We start from the raw sequence: 20,883 nt of genomic DNA, 5'->3' as shown, positions 1-20,883 counted from the left end.
AGTTACAGAGGTCCTGACAGCTGCTGGTTCATTTTCTAAAATTCAGACTATATAATGGACTGAGGCTTCGATACTTTCACAGTATAAATACAGAACCCAGATCTGATGTATATTCAAACTACACATGGACATCTACATTTAGGACCCGAGACTGTTTCATGTGACAGATGAACTGTACTCTCAGGTTGTAGTGCCATGTATTGTAAAACATTATAAAAGTGCTGGAAACACCATCCAGAGACCCATCTGGTTATTTTTTTCTTGTAAGCTCTCACACCTGCTTTTTACATGTGCCATGCTTTATTGTCAAACTGCCCCAAACTGGCCTTGGCAGGGCTATTATGGTCACTATGGACTGATTGTTCCTACAAGACACACACACACACACACAGAGTAAATGACCAAGGTTGAGAAAGCATTGTTTTCTTTGTGTACGACACAGAGAGAGGAAATGGGAGATGTAACATACAAAGAAACAGACAAACACACTTACAGACGATAATGTTTGAATCATCGCAAACCAAAAAAAAAACACACAACATATGAGAACAATTTTAATTTGTGAGTATTTTTATTTTATAAAACTAGTTACATTTATTGCAGGTTTAGTAATACACTTTCAATAAAATACAGTAAGGTATATGAATAAAGGAACTGTACAAAGTTTAACCTAGAAACACTGATCAGATTGAACTGAGAGAACTGCCTCCTTGCCAGCCGTTAATGGTGCCAACAACACAGAAAAAAAAGAGAATGGAAAAAAAAGAGAAAACATTTGCCGATTCAATTATCTAAAAATTCCAGATGCCATTTCCTGCAATAGAGGAAGTGGGTGGAATTGGCCCCAGGAAGTGGGCGTGTCCCCGTGCCTCGGCTACCCAGACCTTTTACCCACTGTGTAAACATGATAGCATTCCTCCGGCTGTCCAAGGAGAGCTGCGCTTACAAACTTATCATACAACCTTCATTTTCCTCTGCTGACTTATTAAGTTATCTCCTGTAAAAACATCTGGGCACCACTGTGAACCGAGCTCTATTGAATGTGTTGTCATTGTTCCTAACGTGTAATACCTGTGTTAGGTAAACAAACAAATACTGTACAGTGGAGAGACTCAAGAGTTTAGAGGGGGTGGGTGGAGGGATATGTGGGTCAGACGGGTGGTGTGCTGTAGCGGATCTCCACGTTGAACTTGTCGGGCGTCTTGGGCAGCGGAGGCCTCTTCAGCATGTTGTGCTTCATGATCGCCTCCTCATTAGCATAGATCGGGGTGTCCGTGTCGTCGGAGTGATACCCCGACTGGTATCCACTCGTCTGATTGGACGATTCTGAGGCCAGAGACTCTTTGCTCTTACAGCGCAGCAGCTGGCTGAAGAGGGGAAACAGGAAGACAACATTCACAATTACAAATCCTAAGAACAGAATGATACTTTTCTGTGTGAGTAACAATGGGTATACATGTACATATAATGTGACATGGGTAACTTGCTGACTCTCAGTCCTCACCTGAAGTTGGGCGTGGTCTGCAGCTGCCGATTCAAACCCTTCACCTCCTCTGAAGAGAAGCACATGCCACTGTCTGTGTGACCCTCCTGCAAAAGAGTCCACAGTTTAAATCAGCACTGACAGGCCTCACCCACATTCTTGAACCAACAGTGTAAAATCCAAAGAAATTTAGTTTCCAATCACACAAGGCAACTCAGAGTAGGAAATATTTTTAGAAACATTTTGCTTGAAAATTGATTGACTGATCAATTAGCGCCAATATAAAATAAGAGTGACATAAAAGAAAGGATGAAGGATTATTCACAGTATTTACAGTCTATATTTACAGCTATGCAACACCCTAACTTAATTGTTTATTTCCTGATATTAAGTGGGTGTGTGGATAATTTCAAATGTAAATTAATTTATGTATGTCTGTTTGTATTAAAGGGGAATAGGTGATTGCTTTTTAGTGTTCCTATGGAGCTTTTGAAGTGAGGATTCATTAGATTGTTTAGCTAGCGCTTCATTCATTGTAAATGTGGAAGATGAATTTAGTATCAAAGATTTTTCTGCTTAATATTCTGTTATCACCTAATCAATAACTTGACTTATTGTTTCAGTTCTGTTAGATTGACTGATTTAAGCCATCTAACAATAAAACAAATCATTATTTGTTCTAATTTGGATACGGTTACTGTATCTGTTCCACTGTGCTACATGACAAAACAAAAAAAAGTGCCGGTTGAGTTTGATTTTTTGGATTAAAAAAAAAAGGATTTTCGAAAATATCTCTGAATCCAACAAAGACCAGTTCCAAGTGATGGTGTGTACTGTATGTGCTGTGAGCTCTCACCATGACACTGCTGTGCGCCACAGGGATGTCCTCAAATGTCTTCACACTGAGGGGCCGACTGCTCCTCTCACTCTGCTGGGACAGTCTGCACACAGTGGAGGACACAGGGAGTGAACATTCACCACACAGTGCATTAACATTTTGAGCTGATAGTGACGGTGACAGGTGGGAACATCTGGCTGACCCGAGGGATGGAGGGTTGTCATAGTGCAGCTGAGCCTCCAGATTCTCCCCGTTCTGAGGTCTGCTGTAGGGGCTTCTGGTGTCAGGGCTCACTGGAGATCCCTCACCCTCACCTGCTGTCAGGGGGATGTAGTCCTTCCCATCCTGGGTACAGAGGGGCACAGTCACAAGAAGCAAATATTAAACATTACAAATTATAAACTGTTTTCTTGTATGTAACAACATCTATTGCAAGTCTGTCCGTCCTGTGTGAGGGATCCTCCTCTGTTGCTCACCCTGAGGTTTCTCCAATTTTTTCCCTGTTAAAAGGGTTTTCTATGGAGTTTTTCCTCAGTCAATGTGAGGGTCTAAGGGCAGAGGACATTGTTGTGATGCCATGTAAAGCCCGTTGAGACAAACTATTTGTAAAAACGGGCTATACAAATAAAATTGCCTTGCCTCACATTAGCACAATTTGTAATAACTTTAATAAGCCCATTTAAATCTCCCATATACAGGTAGACATTATACAGGACTGCTGATTCCCCCAATACCCCAGTTGATGTGTGAAAGGCTCAACCCATCACCTTCATGTAGGTCTGTTAATAGTCTGCATGTGGAGTTTGGGGTTTCTTTGCCAGGGACCTCCAAAGAGTCTAGGACCACCTCTGCCTCTACACCAAGATTAATCCAATAACATCACCTAAATACAAACTGGATCAATACAAATCCACACAGATTCAGTAGGAAAATTTGGTTACTGGAAAAAAGACATCTGTCAGGGTTACTATATATGTAACCGTAATTACTTTTTTCCTGTGCCTGTGTTATCAGAGTTTGCTTGTTTCACTAGTTTACATCAGCGTGTTTGTTCCATGTCAGTTTCAGGTAATGACTTCCTAAAGTTCCCAGAATGACTTGGCAGCACTCAGTGAAGGGGTGTGAACTACAGTCAGCTGAGATGTGTGCTGGTGTGCTTGCAAACAGGGAACTCTGACAGCCATAACAATAGTACCGTGACAGAATCTGGCAATAGCACCGTGACAGACAGAATTAAAAGGTAACGTGGAATATTTTATTTAAACTGGAAATGAAATTGGTACATCTGCCACAGTACAGTCTGTTTCTGATGATATTTGATTAAACTTAAAGATCCCATATTATATTGTATAAACATATAGTTTAATGTCTCTTTAAATTATAAAGCTAGTCTGTGCTATACTGTATATTAATTCTGTGAAAGTATGGAAGTCTCAATCCATAGAGATATTCACACAGCATGTATGCAGAAATTGAGCCTTAAAACGAATGGTAAGGACTTTTGTAACTTTGTGATGTCACAGAAAGCAGTGTTTACCTAAAAATCTGCTGTAGCTTTAATTGATCAATCAGAAAACAGTCAGCAAATCAGAGGAGAGGCTCAGAGCTTCCTCTCTCCTGATTGGCTCACTGACATGTTGTTATTAGTGATCCAGAAGGAAGATTTAGAGCGATGTAAAACTACACTGACATGGTTTTTCATTCTTAAAAACACACATGCATCTTCCATTGGATCAACACTTCAAAAACAACACAGAAAAAGTTCAACTACAGCTTGACAATACCTAAACTATGGAGGTTTTTGTTTTTATCCACACTCACCTGTTGAGCACTGGCCTGCAGCAGGTTTCCCAGATGTTCAACCAGCTCTGCAAATGTGGGCCTGTCTGTGGGACGATCCAGCCAGCAGTCCAACATGGTTTGGTATCTATGAGCACACACACAGTAAATCAGACGATGGTAAGACAGAAGTTTAAGTTACATTTCTGTCATGTGTTTATCTGCATTATGTCTAATGTCCACTCACATCTCGTTGGTGGCATATTCTGGAGGTCTCATCCTGGTGCCCTCCTTGAGCCTTCTGCAGAAAGACTCATCGATGCAGACACCCGGGTAGGGAGAAGCCCCTGTAGCAAATATGACATAGTAGGTGATGTGAGGGGTGTTCAATGGTCATTACAGTATGTGAATTTGTATACCAGTGATGACTGCAAGGTTTACCCAAAGAGAAGATCTCCCAGAGAAGGACCCCAAAAGACCAAACATCACTCTGTGTGGTGTACACTCGATCAAATATAGTCTCGGGAGCCATCCACTTCAAAGGGAGACGTGCCTGTAGAAAGATGAAAGTACACATTTCACCATTCCACGTACTCCTAACGGTGCGACTGACAGGTTATGCATCAGGGCAGCTGACTTACATCTCCTTTGCGAACATAGTCAGGGTCTTTGTAGACATCTCTAGCCAGGCCAAAGTCACAAATCTTCACCACGTTGTTCTCTGAAAGCAGGATGTTCCTGGCTGCCAGATCTCTGTGGATGCACTAGAGAGAAACAGAAAATGATGAATTAATATTCCTGTGCATTAAAAAGTGATTCATATCTGTGAGTTTCTGGCGCAAAGTTTCCACATAATTGTGTTTTTACCTTGCGAGAGGACAGAAACTCCATGCCTTTGGCCACCTGGAAGCTGTAGCATATCAGGTCCTCCATGGTGAGGTGGTCGTCGTCTGAGCTCTCTGCGGTCACACGATGCATTTTACAATCATAAAATTAAACAGGGTGGAAAAAATGAAGAGTGTGTCATTCAGGGTTGTCCTCAGCACCTTCATGAATGTCTATGCTGCTGCCTGAAGCCTTGTCTCCAGCTGTGGAGCAGACAGCTGTTCCCGTGCAAATGTCCAGCTGGGCAATCCTCCCCAGACCCAGATCCCCTTCGGTCACATCCTCCTCTGCCATCGTCCACTTCTGGCTATCCACCCGCTTCCTCTGTGGACCAAACACAGATATCGTTCAAGATCATGAAGACAGAAACCCAACACTGTATTCAGGCTGCTCTTGGTTCAGTCCGTTTTCTATACAATCTGCGGGTCAGCTCTGTCGTACGTCGCTGGGTAATGGTCTGTGGTTAATGATGTGGTTACGCTGAGCCGTCTGGGTGCAGCGTAAACCACATCAGAGGGTTGGCTGCATTTTATTGGTTGCATGTGGGTTACGCATCATTTACCTTGTATGGGCTGTACTCGCCACGCTTGCTCTTCAGGTAGCTGGAGAGGTTTCCATGTTTACAGTACTCCACAATCACCATCAGCGGCCCTATGGCAAGAGTGAGGGGGAGGTTAAGTATCAAAGAACTAGACCAGATTTTATGTGTTGTGAATATTATAAAAGGACTAAGTACATGCAAGTGAAATTCAGTCTGAGTGCCATCATCAAGAAGATTAGTCTGGAAAGTCACACCCTAAAGAAGGCAGGTTTTGCCGCTGCACAAGGGTTATATCCTAGCTCCACTTAACATACACCTGGTTTTAAAAGTTTCACAATGAAATAGCCAATTCAATAAAGGCTTATTTTTCTAGAGGGGTGCCTTGGATTTTTCTCCTCGGCTTGGAACACAAGAAGCAATAACATTACAGTACAGACGTATGCTTTGTGTGACATCTCACCCCCAGGCTTTGTACAGGCTCCCAATAGGTTGACGACATTGAGATGATGCCCGATGTGAATGAGGATTTTCAGTTCCGACATCAGGGCGCGATACTCGCTGGACGTGGCTCCCTCTGCGACGCGGAGACATAAATGTAAGTTCAATGTGTCTTTGGAGGCTGTCAGTAGGTTTCAGCGGAGGACAAGACTCTCACCCTTAAGCATCTTGACTGCAACAGTGGTGCAGGTCGTAGCTTTCTCGATGCCGAAAGCCGCTGCTTCCACCACCTGGCCGAATGCCCCCCGCCCCAGCGGATCACCTTTAATGCAAAACATTTGTCAGACCACCGATGCAGATTGTCTCTTTATTTATGACCAGTATTGTTACCACGGAGATCCACTAATCACTTGATCTGGTCCAGAGTGAAACATTAAATTGTGTTTTGCTCATTTTGCAGATGTTAGACTGCATCACAGAGCTGTTAGCATGGCCCAAGAGTCTACATCATTCACTTTTGACTGCTTACTTTAAGTATTTTCCATTCATGTCTTGTCAAATTGATGAAGCTATTTCTAAATTAATTTGTGTTTGATCTATTGTGTGTCTCAGATTGCAGAACACTGAGCCCTCAGAGCCACCAGAACTTTTTTATTTTACTCATATCTCTTTCTTGTTAAACTACAATCTCATATTTTTCTAATTAGTTAGTGTTAGTAACTGGTGGAGAGATGAAAGCAATGGAAACTAAACTACACAGCTATGCTAGCTGCTCTCTGGTCTGAACATTAGTTTTGTGCTAAATGCTAATCTTAGCATGCTAAAATTCACCACTACAATGGCTAAACTCTTTGAGGCAAAAAAAAAAAAACATTAAAAACTGGGGTGTAGCACAAAAGAAAGAATCAGAAATATGGAAAAATACTGAGAAATAGAAACACCACTAATAATATGGTGTGATCATCTAAAACTCTTTGCTTTTCCTCCACAGGGAGAAAGCTCTGAGCTGTTATTAAGGGACATGTAGGGCATATGCTTGTTTGTCAAGGTGAAAAACTTCCTCCAGTCCTTTCTGGAATGAATGAGATCTGTGTCTCACCTAGCTTCAGTCTGTCTCGGGGAAATTCCCATTTGTTGGCATCATACGTGAGCCTTTCACACTGCTCGTCCATGGGCATGTCCTCTGAGTCCAGGATCATGGACAGGTAGCCCGTCTTCACGTCCCCACCGCTTGCCTGAGATGATGAGAAATATGAGAGGCGAGGGAGAGATGTGATCCATTCTTCTCACTAAATTAAAACTGTGCAGCAGAGACTCTGGTCCCCTCAGTAAAACAGGGGGCCCAATCAGTGTCTACGTGACTTCTGTGAGCAGAGAGTGGCCCTGTTGTTTCTGCATACAAAAGAGAGCCAGACCAGTCACCTCTAATCAGTCATACACCCCCACAGTGTGTGTGTGTGTGTGTGTGTGTGTGTGTGTGTGTGTGTGCTTCTGCATGTGTGGCTTTTAGCTGCAGTTCCTTTTTTTTAAAAATCCATTATCAGGTCCCTTGTGCGTAACTGTTGGGGAAATCCGAGGAAGGAAAAGTGTGGCAAAGAAAGGATGAGGATGAGGATGAGGAACCTCTTACTTTTTTTCTTCCACGGATGACAAAGACGACCAGTAGCCAGAAAAACATGGCGATGACCACCGACCCGATCGGGACAATCAGTTCCACATTAGTCTTTTCCTCTGCACCTAGAATCAACAACAAACAAGAGACTAAGGAAATGTTCACAAACAACCTTATACTAAAAAAGAGCAAAGGAGCAGATCACACAATTAATGCTTCCCTCATTGCGAAGGAAAACATGTGGGATAGTCACTGTGGGAATCCAGTATAGTCTCTATGACGTACCTTGGCATAGAGCTGCATAAAGTTCAGACAGGTTTGTCATTGTCTCTGGCATGTTCAAGTGCATGTGTGCGTCTGTGTTTGGGTTGGAGGAAGGAGACTGTTGAAATCTGGCAAACTAGATATTTTATCTAGTCATAACAAATAGTCAGGAGTCAGCACAAACTGCAGCTGCCAAAGACAACTTGGAAACAGCCTATCAGGGCCAGAGCCGTGTGTAACTACACGCTGTGATGAACGGTCTCACTACAATTCATCTGGGGCGCCCAAACTTATTAGAGGGAGAGAGAAGGGGACGGCGAGTGGGGGTGGGTGAGGGGAGGGTGGTGCAGTCTGCAAACGGCTCTTTTAACCGTTTCTTGTCCTACACTGTAAATAAAGATAGACGCAGCCTCCTGGTGTCACCTGAGCAGTTTTGATCCTCAGGACGGCAGTGGCTGTCTCTGCCCCAGACTCCTGGCTCATACTTGTACATGCCTTCACTCACCCACCTGTCACTCAAGGCAGCTGTGCACTGATTTATTCACCATTATCATGTAAGTCTATGGGGATTGACACCAGTTGCTTTGGGCATCATTTCATTTATTTGACAGGAAGACATGGAATCTCAGAAGTATCAGGCCATAGCTTCCTCTATATATATACACATACATATTTTAAAGGGATAGTTCAACATTTTGGCAAATTGGCCCATTGCCATAATCAAAATAATAGTTTTAGCAGTAGGTTCGTTACCTTTAATTGTCGGTGCAAGCTATTTTTAGAATGGCGGAGCAGAGCCGCAAGCTGCTCAGAGCTAGGCTACGGAGGCTAATTGTGTATTTGATGAGTTTGCAGCTCGCGGCTCTGCTCCGCCGTTCTAAAAATAGCTTGCACCGACAAAAAGGTAACGAACCTACTGCTATGACTATAGGGATTATGGCAATGGGCCAATTTGCCGAAATGTTGAACTATCCCTTTAAAAGTTATTATATATTCAAAGCATATTTTCATTTTTCAAAAAAATAATTTGATTGATATCCAAAGTACACAGAACTACTGCCTGTGCTTTGTGTTCACTCAGAACTCCCTCACATACTCCGTCACAGAGACGTACTTGTTCGTCCTCGGCCCTCGTTAGTGGAGCTGGCGCCTGAGCCGAGCTGGGAGGTAACTGTAACTGGGTCTGCATTCTGCTGGCGGGGACCAGGTCACGTAGGCCCCTGGTTCTAGTCAGAGCATTTGTTTGTTTGTTGCTGTGTCTCTGTGTTCAGGACAGAAAGGGGTGGACAGCGGAGCAGGGGCTGGAGTTGGGGCAGGGTTGGCCTCTCCCTTTGTCCTGCAGCCTCCTCATTGTTTTAGATTTAGAAACTCCCAGGAGGATGTGCGGATGTGACGGGCAAACTTCCCGTCAGGCGGAAGCAAAGTTATTCTTACTCTACATCTTTGATATCAAAATTGTCGTACGTGTGATGTAAAACCTTGAGGCCAGATATAAATTCAAGGACTGAGTGAGTAATATGTGTTTTGTAGGGATGATAAGACACAGGCCCAGAGGCTCAGAGTCAGGAGACCCCTGTGCTGGAGCCTCAGTTTAAAGTGGCTGTTAACAGAACCTGTTAACTTTACATTAGGTGTCCTCCGCCATCTCTATTTTTAAATCTCAGCTAAAGACACGTTTTTATTCACTGGCCTTTTTGGCCTCCTGGCCTGGCCTGGTTGCCCTTTATTGGTTACTTGTTTTAACATTTGTTTATTTTGATGTTTTTTGTACAGACTTGGGTTAGGGCTAGCTGTATTGAAAGTGCTCTAGAAATAAGAGTTCACTTTTCTTGTTGGAAAATCAATCAAATGGCTACACAGTGACACACGTTATTTAGGTTTCGCGGATGCTGCCCGGCAGGTCATGAGAATAACGCCGCCGAATTGCCATCATCTTCGAACCTCTGACTTTAATTCTTGAAGAATGAAAACATTCTTGGCAAGATGTCCGTCTTGCGCCGGTCCAAGACTTTCACAGTGCGCACGGAGGCTCATGGTAAATGTAGTGTGAAAACACTTCTCTTTCCAAAAGTCCTCGATATCCCTTTAACATGACTGTTTTTTCATTCTGAGAAACTGGTCTCAGACTTTTGGAGCTCACTTTATATAAAATCCTAGTATATTGGAGGTATCTCTGTGCCCATTAGCAGGATTTGGACCTGGGTTAAGAGACTGACCTTCAGTTGTCAGAAAGGACTGTGATGTGTCACAGCCGAGGCTGTTACAGGCGGTGCAGGTGTACAGGCCACTGTCCTCCTTCTTCACACGCTGAATGGTCAGCGTATCCCTGTGCTGGCTCAGAATCACACCTGAGGGCGACACATGGCGTTTTTTAACGGCAGCGTGAACACAAGGTGTGAGTCGGTTTGTTCTGAGCAGCTGAGCTCATCTCACCTGAGCCCTCCACCACAGTGTGGTTGTTCTTGGTCCACACCAGCGTTGGGTTTGGCGTCCCGGTAGCATCACAGCGGAGAGTAATCGTCGCACTTATGTTTACTTTGTGGTCCGTTAAATTATTGAGGATCCTTGCAGCCTCAAGACCTGAAATTAGCATCAAACATTAATCACACTGACAAAGTGAAAATGTCAGGTTTTAAACATGTGTGCATTTAAAAAAGCTGAAAGAGACAGTTCAAGTTATGAGACACTGAAATTGACAATGTTCTGATGCTCCATTCCTAGTACCCGAAGAGGACCTTCCTCAATTTAAATTTTTTATTATTTATAATGATCTTAATATTAATAATAATAATAAAACATTTTATTTATTGGACACTGAAGGGACACAGTTAAAAACAGCGCAACACAAACAATAAGAACATTGGGGAGTAAACAAAATGATGATGATGAAAAAAATCGGGTAAAAATTAGACAGACAGTTTTGAACAGGTGGGTTTTGAGTTTGGATTTGAAGTGTGGGAGTGATATTTTATTGATTTACTTAGAGTTATAATAAATCACATTGTTAAATCCATCTTCCTTCTGAAAATGGATTTAACAATCTTTTGTACCTCTGAGGGAGAGTCGGCGCAGCAGGCAGGTTCTCTCCCTGGTCTTGATGTTTTCCACCTGACAGGCGTACAGGCCTTCATCCCGACGGGTGGCGTTGGGCAGCGGCAGCTCCAGGGTCACGTTGGTGCCGTGCAGGCTGGACAGCACCGCCTGCGACAGCGGCCTCCGCTGCAGCGGCAGGGAGCGGCAGGGCTGCACCGACGCTACCTGCTCCGACTGGGAGCCGTTGGTCAAACGGTACCAGGCCAGGTTGCCGTAGATCAGCCTGTCCGCCTTACACCTCAGAACCACATGCTCCTCCTCTATGGGCTCATTGGATGGTGACACGCTCACCTCAAGGCCACCTAACGGAGACAGACAGATTTGTGAAGAGACGTGAAGAATACTGACATGATCGCAGAGAGAGTCCACATGAAAAAAGGAAAAAGCACAGTGCTCACGTGTCACATGGAAGAAGATGATGCGCGAATCCTCCCCTACTTTGTTTTCAGCCATGCATCTGTAGAGGGCATGAGCCTCAGCTTTCTGAATCTTCAGAGAGCTCATGATTTTCTATGGAAACACATTTACACATTCAATTTGAACAAATACTCATTGAATACAGGTATATACGCATATCAGGCTGCTTTCACCTGTATGTGACGGAGTTCTTCTGCTGTTTTATTTACCTTTTGAGTATGATCATTGTCTGTCATAATTCGCTCCACAGGGTTGTGGCCGGTGCTGTTGCTGATGTCTCTCCAAACTGTGCACTCCTTCAGCTGCTTCTCAGACTTTATCAGCCCTGACCTGCATAACAAAAACACAAGCTCATCTGTAACTCTGATACATCCAGGGCAAGTGAAATGGGTGAGGCAACTTCATGTGAACGGCACATTATCACACAGAGGTGTGTCAATGTGGTTAAAGATCCAATACAGCCTAATGCAGGTAGAACCATGGGTTATTTGATCCACAGAGACATTCAGTACGTTTACATGCAGAAATTAATCCAGCTATGCTCACAATTCGATTTTGGCATCAAGTCGGACTTCTGTCCTTGTCTCAATATACATGCAACTGAGAAAACCGAATAACTGACGGGGTCCGCCCCCTCATGCGGCGTCACCCGTTGTTTCAGCGGGTTAATACGCCGCCTGTCCTGTTGACTTTTCTGTCACCTCCTAAAAAACTTAATATAAACAACTTAATAAGCTTCATAATATATTCTCAACTGCAGTTCCAGCGCCAGTCTGGGCTGGATGCGCGCTGAGAATAGGATACGGGCTTCCTTTTTTCATCTTTCTCTCTCTCTCTTTTTTTTTTTTAATAAAACACTCTTGCTGGTCGCGCTGTGTGAAATGCATTGAATCGGCGCTGATGTTGGGTTTTTTTCTTTACTTTGCCGGGTTCAGGCGGCTTCTCTGCTCCACTTGGTGCCGTCTCTACTGTTGTGGAGCATGCGCACATGCATTGTCCAGCTTCAGTCCGACTAAGGTGTATACATGACGGAGAAAATCGAATTCCAATCGCATTATCTGGGTGTCTTAATCGGAGTTCTCCAACTCCGGACTAAGGTGTTTACATGCACTTCAGTTGTCCAGTTATAGTCGGATTAAGGCAATAATTCGGTTTTTTCAAGTGTCATGTAAACGTACTGAGTGATACAGCCTTTATTCAGAAAATGAGCCTTAAAACCTAAACCACATAACTTTGTGATGTCACAACAAAACGGTCGCTGCCTTCAGTCACTGCTCTCAGCCGCATAATGGGTGGCTCACTGTGAGCCAATCAGAAGAGGGGATTAGAAGCTCTTCTTTTCTGAATGACTGTTGTTACTAGAGCTCCAGAGAGAGGCATGAGAGAGGAGCTTTAAAACTACGGAATATAAGAAAAACACAAACACAATAGTATAAAAGCCAGTGGAGAACAGAGCTGTTTTTAACTTCCTCTTAAAGCCAGTCACAGTTTGGACAGTTTCAGCTGCCTGAAGCATAATGGCTGAAGGCCAATTCAGCTTGCTTCATCTAAACTCCAGTCCAGGCAAAACTGACTGACCAGCCCTGGACCTTGGACACACATTATATTCCAATCAGACTACTTAGTGACTTGTTGAGTGTAAGCAAAACTTACTTTTCAATTCTGTATCTGACTGTGCAGCCAGTGCCAGAACAGGAGCAATATGTTCTGTTTTCTTATTCGATACAGTCTCTGATCCCATAACAATGTTTTTTTCCCCCCATTATATTAACAATGATTTTCTTATCACATCCCATATACAGACTGCAACATGCAGTAACAATACAACAATATGGAATTTTACATTTACTTACACAATCACATTCCCATTAATATCAGAAGAATGCAAATGAAACATATTATTTAATTGTATTGTTCACAATTTCCTTTATAATTAAGCCTACATTTATTTTTTTTATGATATTCATATCTGGTTCCACTTGCCCTTATCATCTCCAAACAGCTGTGATACAACCTCTAAACTATAACATCATGCAGTGTCTCTCCTGGCTGAAGAACTCCCATCTCTGAATAATATTTATCACTCTGAATTATACTTTTCTGTGCTTTTTTTCCCACTAAGTGTCGCAGTTTGTTTTTAGCCTTGACAGACACGCACACTACGTCCTGTCAGAAATCACAGGAGCAGTGTTTTGTCGAAGAGGACTGAAAAACTGGGTTCGTGATAACAGGGGAAAGGACGTTTACCAGAGGAGCCAGGGGTTTCTGTAGGAGGAAGCTCTTTTCTGACAGAGAGCAAGATGATGGGAACAACAGGAAACGTAGCACAGGACTGAGGAAGTGCTCTGATGTGTAGGCAGAAGATAAGGGGACCTGCTGATGGTCAACACAGCCATGCCCGCCTCCTCCTCCTCCCCTCTGTCAACACTCGTCAATTCGCTGCTGCATACCTGAGACTCAGACTGTTGTGTAACCATGTCTGTCTGAGCAGCGTGCAACACACACACACACAGAGCTGCTGCCTGAAACAGCTGATCCACACAGGACACGGGGCCCAGAACAAAATGTCTGATTGTACAAAAAAAAAGTAAACAAGTGCAAAGTCTGAATATTCGATGTCCGTCTAAAAATGGACATTGTGAGGAGCATGAATCACTTCCGCTGATCTGCATCGGGTCAGAGTTCGCTCTCATTGTCTTTTCTCTTGTTTTTGTCAACATCACGAAAGCAGCTACTCCTCTGCAGATCAACAGCCTGTTGACAATGAGTGACTGAGAGGCATGTGCGTGCATACACAGAGACAAGTCTTCATTTTTCACACGCAGACACACACACACTGAAGAAAGGTGACTTACATGAAGACCTCGGGACAGTCCTCTTTGGACATCCACTGCCACTGGATCTGTGCAGGTATGGGAAATCCCCGGGCGGTGCACCTCAGGGTGGGGCTGCTGCCGTACGGGTACACATCAGTGTCCACGGGCAACTCCTTCTCGATGATGTGAGGAGGCACTGTGGAGGGAGACATGGTGAGTTATCACTGCTGTCTCTTCACTGACAATGTCAGAGGAGGAAAGAAAGAGAGACAGGGAATTGAAAACGTGCCGTTGACCAGCAGCTGGAGGGAGCGCCGATGTTCCTCTTTAGTGACCTTATTGGTCAGGACCATCGTGTAATTCCCAGCATCCATTTCGTTGATGCCGTGGATGGTGAGGCCGTCGATCCTCTGTTTGACTCTGTAGTCCTCCCTCAGTGGGACGCCATTTTTCAACCTGTGCAGACAGAGGATCACAATGAGAGCACATGTTGTTAGATCTGAACAGAGCTCTGATCAACTGTCAGGCAGCCTGGTACTGATATTTGTTTTCTACAGTGAACGCACCATTTGAAGCTGGGCTCTGGGTACGCTGTGTACTTGACAGGGATCAGGGTGGTTTGATCTCCCACTTTCACCTCCCAAACCGTCAGCCAAGGCTCCTTTATTTCGATGAACGGCTTCTCTGGAAAAATTAAACCACAAAATAATGACTATAGTATACACTGAGGCATAAAGTGGTAAAAGTAAATAAATAATAATAATGAAAAACTTATAATAAAAAAAATCATGATCTCTGAAAAAAAGAAAAGAAAAGAAAAAACAGCCACACATGATTTGTGAGACTGCATTTGCTGAAGCAGGTGAAGGTGAGGAAGTCTTAACAAACAGGTGTCAGCATGAGCATTTCTCCCATGTTCATGTCATTTAATATGAACAGCAACAGGCAGACCAATGGGACACCGCTGATGTCAAACTGAGTGGTATCAGGAATGTCCCAGTGTGTCCCGCTTGTTGTAAAGAACAGCAGACAGATGTCAACAAACTGTCTACAGAAAGTCTGCACATGCACCAGCTTCCTGAAAAACAACAACAAAATCCAATCTAACACACAAACAATGGATCCTATCCATTTATGAGGAGCTTCACTATCCAACTGCTGCATAAATGACAACAGTGGTGAGATCAGGCACAAATGGTATGATGGTGGTTATATAAAAATATAACCATAGTATGGATTTTTTTTCTCCATATAATTTTCCTTTTAATTCTTATCAGTTTTTTTTTTTTTTTTTCACTTTATCACTTTACTTTACAAAACTAGTTTGAAATTTCCTTTGTTGAATTTCTGTTTCCTTGAGCACAACCACAACCTTTATCAGCAAAAAACATGGAAAATATTGTTAAATATTTCTTGGAGAAAACATGAACTAGATTAAAAAGAAAACAAGAAAGATAAACAAGAGAATAAAATCTATATGAATTTTGAAAAAAAAAAAATCAACGAATTGGATATAAATAAAGAATAGACTGTTATATTTTTATTTATCAATTTAACTTCAAATTATGCTATTTATTGATTTAATAATTTGTGTCTGATATAATACTTGAGGTCACATCATTACCAAATGACAACATGAACATATTCAACCCTGAGTGTGTCAGGCCAACACCCAACACAGCATCTTCCTGGGAGCTTTTACAAGTGATTATTTCCTTTAAATGTGACACTTTATGGATGGGATGATGATAATAATGTTTCTCAGTGCACCTACCATACACTGTAAGATGTGCTGAGGCCCTCTTCTCCATCTGCCCGCTGGATGCAGTGCAGGTGTAGTCTCCACTGTGGTCCACCGTCACGTTCTCCACGATGAGCGTGTTGGACAGCTCCAGAGAGTTCCACAGCTTCTTCTTGTGAGGCGTCGCGTGGGTCGGCCTCGAACCGTTCTGGGGGAGGGGAGGCAGATGTCACAAATGTGATGTATTTGTCTGTTCAGACTTTCACTTCTCGAGCAGACAGAACATGAAACACGCATCTCTGCCCTTTGACCCTGGTGCTGAGGGATTCCTGAAAGCAGGATGTGAGGAATATACGCAAGGACAGCGGAAGTGAGATACAGCACTTCTGGTATCTCTGTGTGAGTCAAACAGGCTGAGTGAAGCTTGTCACATGGCCTCAATAGAAGTGTACAAGGAAATTAACCATCACAGGAGAAGGGCAGGAAACCCTGGGACACTCACCAGCGCCTGACCGGAGTGAGTCCAGTTGAACTCGATGCCCACGTTGAGCTCGGTGTGGGCAGTGCAGCTGAGCACCAGCCGCTCCCCCACAGACAGCTTCACTTCTGGCGGGGTCAGGGTGAGGTCATAGATCTTGTATCCTGCGGAAAAGGGAGGGAAGACGCAGCAGTCAGTCTATGGCCTATTGTTCTCCTGAGACCACAGACCCTCTCTCCGCACCTATTCATTCTATCACGTAGTTACATCACTACACGCTACTACAAAACACACTCACAGGTTATATCTTGACCACATCTTACCAACAACGGCCACAATGTAGAGCGGAGACTTAAAAGTCTCATTTCCAATCCGGGTCTGACAGGACACCACCCCGGCATAGCTGATCAGGTAACTGGGAACGGTGAAGCCTGTCTTGGCGTCCCACTGAGAATCCCTCCCATCGGGATGAAGCTCCTTGTTTGGATACTTCTGACAGACACAGAAATAAATGTAAAGATTTTTCACCACAGCAGCTGCAGACCAACAGGCTTATCTGATCATGTGAACAAGAAAACATCACGTAAGATTAAAAAGTCCCATTTAAACTGACATGAGGTCATAAGCAACAGTTACTGATAACAAAGGAGGTGATGGGACTCCTGAGAATTGATTTTTTTCACTATTTATAAGACTTAAATGAACTATATTTAGTTTCACTACCACTGATTTAACAGAGTGATCCATCAGTTTAAAAAAATACAGGTTCATTTATTTGTTACGGTGAGTTACAATTAAATTTTTTTGAAAGCTGTATAATGTCAGACATATTTTTCAGCAGCAGCTCTGGAGGAGCTTTCTGAAGCCTGAAAAATAACCCTGGTGATGCCTTCAGGGTTATTTTGGCTCAAGCCTGGAGACAAAAAACTTGGCAAGGAGTTTTAAAAACATGGGCATTAACCAGGAATGAAGGGTCAAGTAAATGTTATCGGTTCCATTTTGGGAGATGCAGGATTCAGTTTTTCTAGAGCTTGATCCAAAAGAACCTGAATATCGCTATAAAGTCTGTTTCACTTTGATCAAGATCAGTCTTTTCTTAGTCTGACTGAACTTGCTGTTTAATCCCGATTCTCAAACTTTTTCCACATCAACCACTAAAAACCGCCACAAAACATATAGCATATTACTGAAATGTAACAATTGTGTCATAAAAAACACATTAAACACAGAAACAACCCTTCCTTACAGTGTGGAGCGTGACGTTGAGATTCTCCATCGAGCCCCTGCAGGGTATCACCACCCGCTCTCCCTCACGGATGAAAACCACCTCGTATTCCTTGTCAGATGGCACGAACGGCACCTTGTTATCTAACATCACAAACATGTTTTAATGAAATGAGGACAGAGATATATCCACACCATAATAAAGACCATAATCATAACCATAATCAAAAGCTTATATATAGTGAGTTATACCGTGGACGAAGACATAAGCTGAAACTGAGGTCTTGCCATCCTCCACTTTCAGGTCCCTGTAGGAGCACTGGTACTGTCCGGTCTCATTGACAGTCGCGTTGGAGATCCTCAGCATGGTGCAGAAGAGCCCGGCTCCACTGCAGTCGCTGATGGAGAAGTGGGTGCTTGTAGGAGGAGTCGACCAGGTCAGGTACTGGCGACCTCTGCCGGCGAAGGGACAGACAGGTAAAGATGATTGATTGTGCAGGTGTAGGGGTGTAATGGAGCGAATTCAGCGAGTACACACCTGCATGTCAGCTCCAGGTTGTCAGATTTGTTCAGTCGGTGAGTGCCGGCATTGAGCGTTGGTGGATCAGGCATGAACCGCAGTTCAATGGCTGCAGGAACCAGTAACAATAAAACCAGTCAAACTAACACAATCAGCAGAGATTACATCAGTCTTACTGGTCCCTAATAAGTTATATCAAAGAGGCCAGAGGTTACAATCAAAAAACAAAATTCCTAACCTAAAAAGATTTAATGACATTGAAATCAGATGATAAGCAGATTGGAGAAACTGAAAGTAGAAGAGAAGGTTCTGCAGCACAGGACGTGTTTTTTATAACTGGCTCTGTAGTTACTCAGAGCCATTTTTTCCACTGCTGCAGAAAATGGCGGAGCTGTGTAAAAACAGGAAGCAGGGGAAGATGGGCCTGGTGCGGCTCAATAGCCCAGCACAGTGTGGTGTAGGTGGGGTTCCTGTTTCTGAGGATACAGGCTGTCCACCTCCTCCCTCTGAGGCCCTAAGTCACAGACTGTATTGTATGGAAAAAAAAAAAAAAAAAAGCCTCTCATTGCGCTGACCAAATTGACATTATGTTGCTTTGATTTCACACAAGAATCCCTTAACTTACCAATCAATCTTTAAGAAAAAAACAAACAAACTGGGGTAATGCCTGGATGGAATAAAACCTTTTCAGTTGAATGGTTCCCTCCTTTTTTTTCCTTCTTTTTTTTTTTTACATATCCCATTGTCCTCCAAGGGGGTGAGCTGAGACTACAATACTTTTTTTTCTTTCTTTTTTTAACCAGTGTTCCCTTCCACCACTGTTTCTTTTTTTTTATTTACTTTGTCTTCATTCTCTTTTAGTAACATACACATTTGTGCCAACTGGGCACAAAACACACAACACAACACAACACAACACAACATAATGTCCTTCTACTACTGTTTCTAAAGCACAAACATGCTGAGGAATGGCTCTGTCCTAATAAACTCATACCTGAGGAACACATGGAGTTAATAATAATAATAATAATAATAATAATAATAATAATAATAATAAAAAGATAATCAATCTAATAATTTTGGTTACAAACTTATACATTAGAAAATAACGTCACCTGTTATTCAGTTTAGTCAGCAGATAAGATGGAAAAGTTTACAGTTGTTATTGAGTTTCTTACCAGCGACACAAGTGATTTTCAGGATAATGCCCAGTAGTGGAATGACGGAGACTGGCTGAGCCATCATCCGACAGGAGCCGCGGACAGAGTCCTCATCAAAGTCCAGTCAAAAGTAATCCTGGAGGCTCAGCACTAATCCACTGACACCTTGTCGCTTCACGGTCCACTCCAGAGAGACACGACCCCGCCGACAAACTCATGAAATCACGCAGCGGTGGTGGAGCTGCGGTGGACGGAGATCAGCAGCGCGTAAAGTGCGGCGGCTGCGCGGGTGTGTGAGCGTGTGCGTGCGTGTCCATGGAGCCGCTAGCTGCTGGAAAAAGGATGGAGAGACGCGCTCCGGCCGAGCAGCCTGCAGCGGAGGAGGAGTCTCTCTGAAGTCACCCTGACAAGTGAGAGACAGCGGTGAACTGAGGGAAACACCTTCAAGTCAGGTCAGAGATGGTAAACAAGAGCAGCGCCAAACTTTGACCATGGATGAACCTCAGGGAGAAAGACCATTGTTAAAGCAGTTTTTGCTCTCTTTTTTTAATGTTTGTAAGTTTGTACTAATAGTGACTGAAATGTGGAACATTAAAACTCTTTGTGCTGCTCTGCTGCCAAAAGCCTGAACACACAAAAGACTGAGCTGTGATTTCAGATGTCTATCGTTCATTGTTTGGACCCAAACGTTATGTTTTAATGATTTGTGTCAATAAATTAACTAACTAACTAGATTATTTTCTGTAAAATAATCACTCAGAGAGACAGTCAGAGGACATGTGTCTCTCTGACATACAGCTCACAGCCTCATGCCTCCTCCACTCTGGACACAGCAGACAGACACACTCTCCTCTCAGTAGCCAAGGTCTGTCCAAAAAGTTAAGGGAGACTGCAGGGGACAGTTGCACTTTTCACATTTTTACCACTTACTCACAGATTATTGGACAAGGCTCACCAAACTTTGATTTAAGTTTGTTGTCTGTTTAAACAGACACGTGTCTGCTAATTAGCCATGCCATTTAAAGATGGTTACATATGACATACAGTATCAATCACAATATTCATTTGAATGGAAGAATTCAGCCTTTGACTTGGGGTCAGTTGCAACACAGATCAGGGATGGTTGCAACACATTACGTAAAAACACATTACAGTAAATTTCACTGATTAACTTTTGATTTTTGTCTCAATAAACATAGTATTCCTAGTATTGTCTTAAAATAATACTATAGTATTATTTAGTTATTTAGTAATATTTATCAGAGAACAGTTGGAGTATTGTTTTGCGTATAGGCCTTGAGTCAATGTGGAGAAGCTACCAGTGGTATAACTGTAAAACTCAATAGCTTAGTGTGAGACAAGAAGAATGGAACAATTTGCAATACAAAAAACTTTAATTAAACACGTACTCTACTTTTGGATGATTTATTCACTGTATAACATCAAATAAACTAGAACATTTCCTCTGGGAAATTTTGAGAGGGCCACGGGAGCTACGGCCGGTTTTGCCATCTCTGTCAACATGGGAATCAAACTCACGATCTTAAGGTCAAGACAGAGCTGATCAGACAGATGATCATTTTTCACTGAGCAC

At 43.1% G+C, this 20,883-nt stretch overlaps 1 protein-coding gene across 4 annotated transcripts; it reads right to left on the bottom strand.

Moving 5' to 3' along the window:
• Window positions 1-552: 552 nt before the first annotated feature.
• Window positions 553-19,701, bottom strand: kdr (kinase insert domain receptor (a type III receptor tyrosine kinase)). 4 transcript variants are annotated; one of them, XM_085773255.1, is made up of 30 exons: window positions 19,308-19,701; window positions 18,148-18,238; window positions 17,862-18,064; window positions 17,632-17,753; window positions 16,709-16,877; window positions 16,410-16,549; window positions 15,941-16,115; window positions 14,733-14,850; window positions 14,456-14,622; window positions 14,206-14,362; window positions 11,560-11,680; window positions 11,332-11,443; window positions 10,891-11,235; window positions 10,274-10,420; window positions 10,057-10,188; window positions 7,595-7,701; window positions 7,064-7,199; window positions 6,182-6,286; window positions 5,987-6,100; window positions 5,548-5,636; window positions 5,147-5,309; window positions 4,968-5,059; window positions 4,742-4,864; window positions 4,542-4,653; window positions 4,348-4,447; window positions 4,143-4,248; window positions 2,524-2,666; window positions 2,340-2,424; window positions 1,505-1,590; window positions 553-1,367 (listed from the first exon to the last, which is right to left on the bottom strand). In XM_085773255.1, exons 1-30 carry the CDS (start codon window positions 19,372-19,374, stop codon window positions 1,151-1,153), a joined length of 4,044 nt encoding a protein of 1,347 aa, XP_085629381.1. In that variant the 5' UTR covers window positions 19,375-19,701; the 3' UTR covers window positions 553-1,150. The 4 variants fall into 4 exon arrangements, with proteins under 4 accessions (XP_085629381.1, XP_085629384.1, XP_085629379.1 ...); XM_085773258.1 differs by having other exon boundaries at window positions 16,709-16,874; XM_085773253.1 differs by having other exon boundaries at window positions 15,941-16,104; window positions 16,396-16,549; window positions 19,308-19,602.
• Window positions 19,702-20,883: the final 1,182 nt, after the last annotated feature.

This window comes from Trachurus japonicus, chromosome 4 (assembly GCF_045865225.1).
Source record: "Trachurus japonicus isolate A0001 chromosome 4, Traja_1.0".
Taxonomy (NCBI): Eukaryota; Metazoa; Chordata; class Actinopteri; order Carangiformes; family Carangidae; genus Trachurus; species Trachurus japonicus.
This window is presented reverse-complemented; position numbering and strand designations above follow the sequence as displayed.